At 34.8% G+C, this 10,740-nt stretch overlaps 1 protein-coding gene across 1 annotated transcript in view; it reads left to right on the top strand.

Moving 5' to 3' along the window:
• LOC136827019 (oxysterol-binding protein-related protein 1-like) overlaps window positions 1–10,740 on the top strand; it is a 408,899-nt gene that overhangs the window by 383,079 nt on the left and 15,080 nt on the right. Inside the window, 1 exon segment of the mRNA XM_067084704.1 lies at window positions 8,948–9,060. Coding sequence (XP_066940805.1) covers window positions 8,948–9,060 — 113 coding nt within the window.

The following is a 10,740-nucleotide window of genomic DNA, read 5'->3' as shown; positions in this document are numbered from 1 at the left end:
ATTTCTTAATTCGTTGATTTATCTTTTATTTTAAATTTTTGCTATTTTCATCCGTATTTTTTTAACTGTATTTCTCTTTTTACTGGTTTCTTTTTCGTCGTGTTAGCATTTTATTTATTCATTTGTATATTTCATCTTTTTTATTTATTTATCTACGTTCACAGTTGCTTGCATAATACGTTAATAACCTTTTAAGCATGTAAGCTTGTTGTAAATGCTTGTACATGTTACCGAAAATAATAGTGGAATTTTCGAACAAAAATGGTGACAGAAGAGAGAAGTCTTTGTTGTTGTTATTATTATTATTATTATTATTATTATTATTATTATTATTATTATTATTATTGCCACCCCCTATTACTTATTATTATTATTATTTAGCAAAGGTTTTGAAGACAAGAGGTCTCTAAACATCATTTCTGACGAGAACTTAATTGGTTGACCCGTACCATCAAAGTCCTGGGTCAAAATGGTTTTAAAGACAAGAATAATCTCTAAAATATCATCATTTCTGATAGATGAAGTAAAGATGAGTTTCTGAGTAATCAGTGGCAATTGACCCTAGAAAACCATCAAAGGTGAGTCGAGGTCAAAATGGAATAATAATAATAATAATAATAATAATAATAATAATAATAATAATAATAATAATAATAATAATAATAATAATAATAATAATAATAATAATAATAATAATAATAATAAACTTTTATTTATCATAAGAGGAGTTTCAGACAGACATTCAATGACAAAGGTAAAAGTTTGACCTCTGACCTTGAAAGAAAGTTCAAGGTACCGACTAACCTACCCACTTATCCAAATTTCTTCAGAATCAGAGGAGAGTGAGTAACAACAACAACAATAATAATAATAATAATAATAATAATAATAATAATAATAATAATAATAATAATAATAAACATGTTTCGATTTAGTATAAGAGGAGAAAGAGGAAAATAATGATGGGAATCATAAATAGATATAAATAAATACATAGATATTTACTATAAGAGGATGAGAAGACGAATGGTAACAATAATTAAAAACAAAAGCGCTAACAACAAAGTCAATAACAACAACAGCTACAACAGTGATTGTGAAAAGCAGCGATGAAATCAAAAGGAAGTCAAAGGCGCAGTCACAAGCGCTGCCAAGAGCGCAGTCAGCTAAACGGAAGCAAAAAAAAAAAAAAAGAGAAAAAGAAGGATTAGCCTCGATAAGAGGAATAATGATGAAGACTAAAAACAAAACAAAAAAGTTATAACAACAAAAAATAATAACAACAACAACAACAGCTACAGCAGTGATTGTGAAAAGCACCGCAGTGATTGGAACCCCCAAATGAAATTATAAATAAGAACATAATAAAAGCGATAGCAACAAAAATAATAGCCGAACGCCAAAACCGCAGTCAAGAAGCGCAGTCAGCTAAACGGAACCCCACCAAAATATGAAATTATAAATAAAAACATAATAAAAGCGATAACAACAAAAACAATAACAACAGCTACAACAGTGATTGTGAAAAGCAGCGATGAAGTCAAAAGCGCAGTCAAGAGTGCAGTCAGCTAAACGGAAGAGCAAAAAAAAAAAAAAGCCAAAAAGCAGGATTAGCCTGTCCGCCATATCGTTGAGACTCGCTCAGAACGCTCAGTCGTGAATATTCATCCCTTAATTAGCAGCCGCCTCTGACGAATTTTGGCACCGAGGAAGAAATCCGACTGATTTGGGAATCTTTTATTTACTTCAGTTTTTTTTATTTCGAGAGTTTTTTTTATGCCAAGCGGAGGTTTTTTACATTTTTCATTTAAAACGGTTTTTTTTTATGTCAAGCGGAGTGTTTTCCATAACATTCTATTAAGCAAATTAATGTTATTTTGTTTTTTTTTTAATTTGGCAGAAAGTTGGTTTGAATATTTTTTTATTATTTTTTATAGTTCATAATTTTTCCAAGAAGTTAAGCAAGTTGATGTTATTTAAATTTTTTTTTTTTTATTTGGCAACAGGAAAGATGAAAAGCTGGGGTGATTGTTTTTATTTTTTATTATTTTTGTTTTTTCCAAGAAAAACAAATTTATGTTACTTTAACACTTTTTTTTATCTGGTAAAAGGGAAAAAAGAAAGTTGGTTTGATAATTTTCCTAATTTTTAAGAGGTTTCTATCAAATGCTAAATGAGGATTTTCTTTGATGAATCCGGTTCTGGAAATATGAGTAAAATCAAGGTTAGATTTTAGCAGGGAATTATGACAGGAAAAGTACTATTGATTCGAGATATATATACTAGATATATATACTATATATATATATATATATATATATATATATATATATATATATATATATATATATATAGAGAGAGAGAGAGAGAGAGAGAGAGAGAGAGAGAGAGAGAGAGAGAGAGAGAGAGAGAGAAGTTCAATTTTTTGAAGACCAACGACATTTCCATTTATATTCAATCCAGCTGTAGAAGTATGTTGAATATCTAGGCTGAATTTCACCCATGAAACTTGAGAAATACTATTTATTCATTCTTTCGGTCCTCAATAATATTCCGTGAACAAATTCCAATTGAGGAAATATGTCATAAAATCTAAGTTGGATTTTACGAATAAACATGAAAAATATACGATTCTCTCTTGTAATTCCTCATAAATTTATTTTAAGGATTTTCCAAAATATTTTCCACACCATAAACTCGAATTTTCATCGAAATTTGTCAAATATACTCAAGCCGTTAATATACTCAAGATATAGATTAGATTTTCCTTGTAAATTTCTTAAGAAGTTGAAGATTTCTTTCGATATTCGTGTTGAATGGATTGGGGGCGGGGAGGGTTCCGGGTAGTATGACCTCCCCCCCCCCGTGTAAGTGGGGATGATTATGTTAGATAAGGCACGAAGGGGCGGGGAGGGGGATTCATGTAACTGTGTTATAACTGGTGGCGGTGGTCAGGGAGCGACGCTCCCTGTTAAAATGAGGTCGGTTATGTCAAGTTGGGTCAAGTTAGGTAATGTTTATTATTATTATTATTATTATTATTATTATTATTATTATTATTATTATTATTATTATTATTATTAGAGAGGAGATCTTTGAGGGCCGTGGAAAGATTATTATTATTATTATTATTATTATTATTATTATTATTATTATTATTATTATTATTATTATTCAGACAATGAACCCTATTCATATGAAACAAGCCCACAGGGGCCATTGACTTGAAATTCAAGTTTCCAAAGAACATGGTGTTCATTCGAAAGAAGTAACAGAAGGCGATAGGAAATTTGTGTTTATCATTTTGATAATAAACCCAGCATGTAATTCATTCCCGCAGATATTTATATATGTATTATTAATCATTAATTCATTTACTTCGTTAACCAGGTCTTTCCCCCTAACTGCTTTATACGCAAAAACCTGATTATTTCAAGCAAGAAAACAAAATCCAATGAGACAAAGACGCAATAATAAATTCTGTCATTAACAAAGAGAAGAAAAAGATATTAAACAACAATTGATGATGAAAGGGAACAATAAATATGATAATATTATATTCACTCGATCTCACCTCAAAGGATTATGCATATCAGTCTTGTTTTGTTGGCCCCTGTGTTTTGGACATTTCTCTCTCTCTCTCTCTCTCTCTCTCTCTCTCTCTCTCTCTCTCTCTCTCTCTCTCTGTATATATATACAGATATATGTATATATACAGTATATATACACATACAAATATGTACACACACGCATATATATGTGTGTATGTATATACTACTACTACTACTAGAGAGAGAGAGAGAGAGAGAGAGAGAGAGAGAGAGAGAGAGAGAGAGAGAGAGAGAGAGAGAAATTATATTTGCTTTTGAAACGGTAGCTTTTTCGGACCCTCATTAAATTATACGAAAAAAATTTTCAGAAGAAGGGAGAGGAAATTAGGGAAGACAAGCATTACTGTAAAATTACAGGCCATTAAAATAAATGACACGGAAGATGAGAGCAACATAGAAAAGGAGAGAGAGAGAGAGAGAGAGAGAGAGAGAGAGAGAGAGAGAGATGGAAAATAATGTGACGAAATGAAGGTACGAAAAAACAGAGTAAGAACTTTCCTAGGAGCTTGACAGAGAGAGAGAGAGAGAGAGAGAGAGAGAGAGAGAGAGAGCTGAGAAGAGAGAGAGAGAGAGAGAGAGAGAGAGAAAAGCAAAGGCTTTTTTAGGAGCCAGAGAGAGAGAGAGAGAGAGAGAGAGAGAGAGGAAAGAGGAGCAAGAGAGAGAGAGAGAGAGAGAGAGAGAGAGAAAAGCAAGGGCTTTTTAGGAGCAAGAGAGAGAGAGAGAGAGAGAGAGAGAGAGAGAGAGAGAGAGAGCAAGGGAGGAGCAAGAGAGAGAGAGAGAGAGAGAGAGAGAGAGAGAGAAGAGAGGCAAGGGCTTTTAGGAGCAAGAGAGAGAGAGCGAAGCAACGGGCTTTTGGCTAGGAGAGAGAAGAGAGAGAGAGAGAGAGGTGACAGGACGGAAATTCGGCCCCACCTCCACATTTATGCCAACAGGACAGTATCTCGTCCTGGGAGCCCCGCCGAGGAAATTGAAATGCAGAGTCACGCTTTTTTCGCTGCAGTTTTGTTTGCTTGTTAAGAGAGAGAGAGAGAGAGAGAGAGAGAGAGAGAGAGAGAGAGAGAGAGAGAGATCTATCCCAAATAACGGCTCTTTCATTTGCCGTGAGAGAGAGACAGGACGAGAGAGAGAGAGAGCCCCACCTCTATCATTCTTTCAAATAACGGCTCTTTCATTTACCGTGGACAGGAGAGAGAGAGAGAGAGAGAGAGAGAGAGAGAGAGAGAGAGAGAGAGAGAGAGATTCTTTTATCTAGTTAAGTGTGAGAGAGAGAGAGAGAGAGAGAGAGAGAGAGAGAGAGAGAGAGACTGACAGACCTCAATTCGAGACCCTCAGTGCTCTTTCATTTGCCGTGGGAGAGAGAGAGAGAGAGAGAGAGAGACTGAGACTCTATCATTCTTTCAAATAACAGCTCTTTCATTTACCGTGGAGAGAGAGAGAGAGAGAGAGAGAGACTCTATCATTTTTCAAATAACGGCTCTTTCATTTACCGTGGAGGTTTTTTACCGTGGAGAGAGAAAGAGAGAAGATTGAAAGAGAGAGAGAGAGAGAGAGAGAGAGAGAGAGAGAGAGAGAGAGAGAGAGACTGATTTATCATTCTTTCAAATAACACTTTTCATTTACCAGAGAAGAGAGAGAGAGAGAGAGAGAGAGAGAGAGAGAGAGAGAGAGAGACTGAGACTCTTCATTCTTTCAAATAACGTCTCTTTCATTTAACGGAGAGCCGAGAGAGAGAGAGAGAGAGAGAGAGAGAGAGAGAGAGAGAGAGAGAGAGAGACTCTATCATTCTTTCTAACAGCTCTTTCATTTACTTTTATCATTCTTTCAAATAACGGCTCTTTCATTTACCGTGGAGAGAGAGAGAGAGAGAGAGAGAGAGAGAGAGAGAGAGAGAGAGAAATAACGAGATTTACCGTGGAGAGAGAGAGAGAGAGAGAGAGAGAGAGAGAGCAAGACATTTCAGTAGCTAGAAAAAGAGAGACATTTATTTTAGGAAACAGTAGCTTTTCAGAGAGAGTGAGAGAGACAGAGAGAGAGACAGAGAGAGAGAGAGAGAGAGAGAGAGAGAGAGAGAGAGACTGAGACTCTATCATTCTTTCAAATAACGGCTCTTTCATTTACCGTGGAGAGAGAAAGAGAGAGAGAGAGAGAGGAGAGAGAGAGAGAGAGAGAGAGAGAGAGAGAGAGAGAGAGACTGAGACTTTATCATTCTTTCAAATAACGGCTCTTTCATTTGCCGTGGAGAGAGAGAGAGAGAGAGAGAGAGAGAGAGAGAGAGAGAGAGAGAGAGAGAGACTGAGACTCTATCATTTTTCAAATAACGGCTCTTTCATTTACTGTGAGAGAGAGGAGAGAGAGAGAGAGAGAGACATTTCAGAGCTAGAAAGAGAGAGAGAGGGTTTATTTTAGGAAACAGAGAGAGAGAGAAGGTTTTTTTCAGGAAAGAGTAGAGACAGAGAGAGACAGAGAGAGAGAGAGAGAGAGAGAGAAAAGCAAGGTTATTTTTAGGAAATAGAGCGAGAGAAAGAGAGAGAGAGAGAGAGAGAGAGAGAGAGAGAGAGAGCCTTTTCAGGACCCTTTTCAGGACCCTGGGAGAGAGAGAGAGAGAGAGAGCTCCGGAATTTTCTCACAGCTTCTGTTGTTCCATGGCTGTTCTAGCCCCCAATCCTTTAGGAGTCCGATGTCTCTTCCTTCAACATTAAGCAGACTTTATACCCTTTTTTTTTTTTGTCGCTCTCTTGACCATGAGGTTGCCATCCCCTTCGGCCTCTCCACTAAATGAGAAATGCATTCAGTCTTCATTTGTTTTGAGACTGCTCTTTCACGAAAGCTCCTGAAGACATCTCTCATTTGTTCCTGCGTCCTTTCATTTGTTTTTCTTTTTTTTTTTTTTGCATTTGTTTTTTCATCTTCTTGAAGTCTCACACGTTGCCGACACCTTTTCTCTCCTCTGACAATGGACAAGTGCGATATTTCATTACTGGGGTCTTTTGCGTTCCTCACTACAAATAAATAAATAAATAAATATAAATATATATATATATATATATATATATATATATATATATATATATATATATATATATATATATATATATGTATGTATACACAAATATGTCGTTGATAAAAAAGCTCCCTTATGTGGTTAAGACATTAAAAATTCCTCTACATATTTCTCCCTTGAAGAACTACTTCATTTTCGGTACCTACGACCTTTGATCTTGCGACCCCAGCTGAATAAGCCAACCGCTCATCAGTCCCTGCGTCTCTTAGTCGCCAGAGGAGAAAAAATTAAGTTAACTTTGATAAAAATCACTTCAAACTCATTATAACTTGAAGGGACATCATTTAACTTCCCTTGAAAAAAAGTAGACTTTACCAACAAATTAATTTATGTTAAAATATAGGTAGCGCCATTACGCGCCTAACGTTCGCTCGGAAACATATATCGTCGAGTGTTTTGTATCTTGCAAAAATATGGTGATTCTACACTAACATTTGGTTGTTCAACAGTTTTTTTGTTTTTTGTTTGTTTAAATGTTTCTTTGACTATTTATTACTTTAAATATCTGCCATATTTTTTTAATCTGTGGTTATTTTTAAATTGCTTTATAATAATAATAATAATAATAATAATAATAATAATAATAATAATAATAATAATAATATTTTTTAGTTGTGGCTATTTTTAAATTAATAATAATAATAATAATAATAATAATAATAATAATAATAATAATTTTAAACTCTTAAATTTTAAACGCAAATTATATTATGAATTGGCATTTTCTCATTTTGAACTTAATAAACATTTTGCTAAGCTTTTTAAGGAAATATTATAAGAACGTGAGTCATTTTTGAAATATTATTTATAAGTATAAACATGTATATATATATATATATATATATATATATATATATATATATATATATATATGTACATATTCATATTTATATTTATGTCTATATATATATATATATATATATATATATATATATATATATATATATATATATATATATATATATGTATATATATATATATATATATATATATATATAGAGAGAGAGAGAGAGAGAGAGAGAGAGAGAGAGAGAGAGAGAGAGAGAAGAGAACCACGCATGTTTTTACAGTCAGACAAATCTCCACACACAAATTCTCCGGTAGGTGTTACTGCCGTGCCGAGGCTATATCTCAGGATAATAGCCTGGGCGGCTATTTACAAGGAGTTTACCTCAGTGCTTATTTGCATGACAATAGAGACATTGGCTTATATCAGGCAGTAATGTCAACTGGGGCTTTCTTTTGGCGTATTACCCGGAGTGAGAAGGAAGGGAGTAGGTCGAAGGAGAGAGAGAGAGAGAGAGAGAGAGAGAGAGAGAGAGATTAAATGATTTATTATTGTTTTTTTTCTTCTGACAAATGACGAAAAATAAATTATGTACTATAAATTATATTAGAGATTATTTTACCTTTTTAAGAGCAAGTGAGATTTATTATTTCATTACCTTCATTCTTCTGATTCAAATGATGAAAAATAAATTATGTGACTTAAAATTATTTAAATGATTTTACCTTTTAAGGCAAATGGTATTTATTCCTCACTTACCTTCGCCCTCTGATTCCAAATACTAATCAGTTTTTTCTCTCTCTCTCTCTGTCAAACTCTCTCCTTCTTCCCCATCTCTCTCTCTCTCTCTCTCTCTCTCTCTCTCTCTCTCTCTCTCTCTCTCAAATGTCTTTTCTACATAGTAAATGTCAATTTTTACAGAGCAAATGTGCCTCTCTCTCTCTCTCTCTCTCTCTCCCTCTCTCTCTCTCTCTCTCTCTCTCTCTCTCTCTCTCTCTCTCTCTCAAATGTCTTTTCTCTCTCAAATGTCAAACGTCTCCAGATTAAATGTCCCCCTCTCTCTCTCTCTCTCTCTCTCTCTCTCTCTCTCTCTCTCTCTCTCTCTCTCTCAAATGTCTTTTTCACAGATAACTGTCAAACGTCTCCTTCTTCCTCTCTCTCTCTCTCTCTCTCTCTCTCTCTCTCTCTCTCTCTCTCTCTCTCTCTCAAATGTCTTTTTGCAGATTAAATGTCAACTCTCTCTCTTTTCTCTCTCTCTCTCTCTCTGTCTTTTTACTAAATGTCAACTCTCTCTCTCTCTCTCTCTCTCTCTCTCTCTCTCTCAAATGTCTTTTTGCAGGGTAAATGTCAACTCTCTCTCTCTCTTTCTCTTCTCTCAAATGTTTTTTACAGGCTAAATGTCAAATGCCCCTTTTCTCTCTCTCTCTCTCTCTCTGTCTCTCTCTCTCTCAGGCAGTACTAACCAACCTGAACATTGACCTTTTGCAGCCACGGCGAGGCCTACACCTGGAGCAACGTGAACTGCTGTGTCCACAACATTATCGTCGGCAAACTCTGGATCGAGCAGTATGGAAACATGGAAATCACCAATCACGCAACAGGTGAGGTCTGGGTCATTAACCTGGATTTTCTATTTTTTCTGTTTTTTTTTTTTTTTTTTGTAGCTCTTTGAAATACAACGAAAATACATTTTAGGGGGTGATGGAACGTGGGCCCGAATCTAAATTAGCGGCGTTGGATGTTGTCATTTGTATAGATTTGGTTTTTTTGGGGTTGAGGGGGCCGGATGGCGTTCAGTGTTGAATATATTGGGTCATCGTTTTTTTTTTTTTTTTCAGGGTATATGGCAAATATTTTGGGCGATCAGTTTTAGTTTGTTTTAGGAGAAATGTCGGTTTCTCTCTCTCTCTCTCTCTCTCTCTCTCTCTCTCTCTCTCTCTCTCTCTCTCTCTCTCTCTCAGGGGTCTTTTTGTAATATAACTGTCAATTTTCTTCTCTCTCTCTCTCTCTCAACGGTCTTTTTTTCTCTCTCTCAACGGTCAGGATAAATGTCAATTTTCTGCTCTCTCTCTCTCTCTCTCTCTCTCTCTCTCTCTCTCTCTCTCTCTCTCTCTCTCTCTCTCTCTCTCTCTCAGTTTTTCATTTTTTAATTTCCATGGAGACCTGGACTGGGCAGGGACAATGTATTGAAAGTTGCAATGATATCGCATGGATAAAAATAAAAAAAGAATAAAGGGATAATTTTTGTACTTTTTCTGATAATGTTTTGTTTCCCACCTTGTCAGTCAAATTGTTCATTTTTTGTTTCTCTTTGTTTTTGTGAAAAAAAAATATTATCTTATTTTCCTTTCTGTTGGGACCCAGTTTCACCCAGAAAACAATTACCGGAGCGTATTTTGTATTTCTGCCAATTCCCTCCAATTCCCTCTTTATAATACGAAGAGAAATACATAAATCATTTACATAATATTTCTTTCTTTTTCTCTTCTGTTTTTGTATTTAAGGCCTGCAAAGGTTTAAAACCTCTTTTCGTGACGTTGTAAACAAATAATTTACCTAGTATGCATCCACGGATATTAAGCAGACGCTACGGAAGGTATAATATTCAATTTCAATAAGTCCTTGGCAAACTTACAAAGCAACAAACAGCGGGTAAAGAATTGGCCATATGAGAATGTATCCTGGGATCATTTTCAGTCTCGTTATTCCATTTGCTTGTTTACCCAAAGTCAACACTCCCCAGAGTGAAATGTCCTACTCGGCAACTCCCTGGAACTGAAATACACTTCTTGGCAACTCTTTGCGGTCGTATTGCACCACTTGGCAACTCCCGTCAAATGGGAAATGCACGTCTTGGCAACTCCTTGGCAAGTCCCTGTCAACAAAAGTTTGACATTTTACGAAAGAAATGGAATATTTTTTTCTGTTTTTTATGACGTTCATCGAGTCTTGTTGATGTCAGGGGAAATAAATGTTGTTTCTGGATGTGCCTTTCAAACATTTCAACATTTTTGCAAATGGCATTGTAGTTTTTAGCAAACATAATGCGTCGCAGCGCTATCGCTGGAAAAATTATAATTTTATTCAATAGTATTTTTCTGTGAGAAACCGGAAAGCTATATATAACCTTCTTGCGCCAAACCTTCGAGAATGAAAAAGGTATAAAAAAAAATATATATATATATATATATATATATATATATATATATATATATATATATATATATATATATATATATATATATATATATATATATATATATATATATATATATGTATGT

The sequence above is a fragment of the Macrobrachium rosenbergii genome, chromosome 41, assembly GCF_040412425.1.
Source record: "Macrobrachium rosenbergii isolate ZJJX-2024 chromosome 41, ASM4041242v1, whole genome shotgun sequence".
NCBI lineage: Eukaryota > Metazoa > Arthropoda > Malacostraca > Decapoda > Palaemonidae > Macrobrachium > Macrobrachium rosenbergii.
This window is presented reverse-complemented; position numbering and strand designations above follow the sequence as displayed.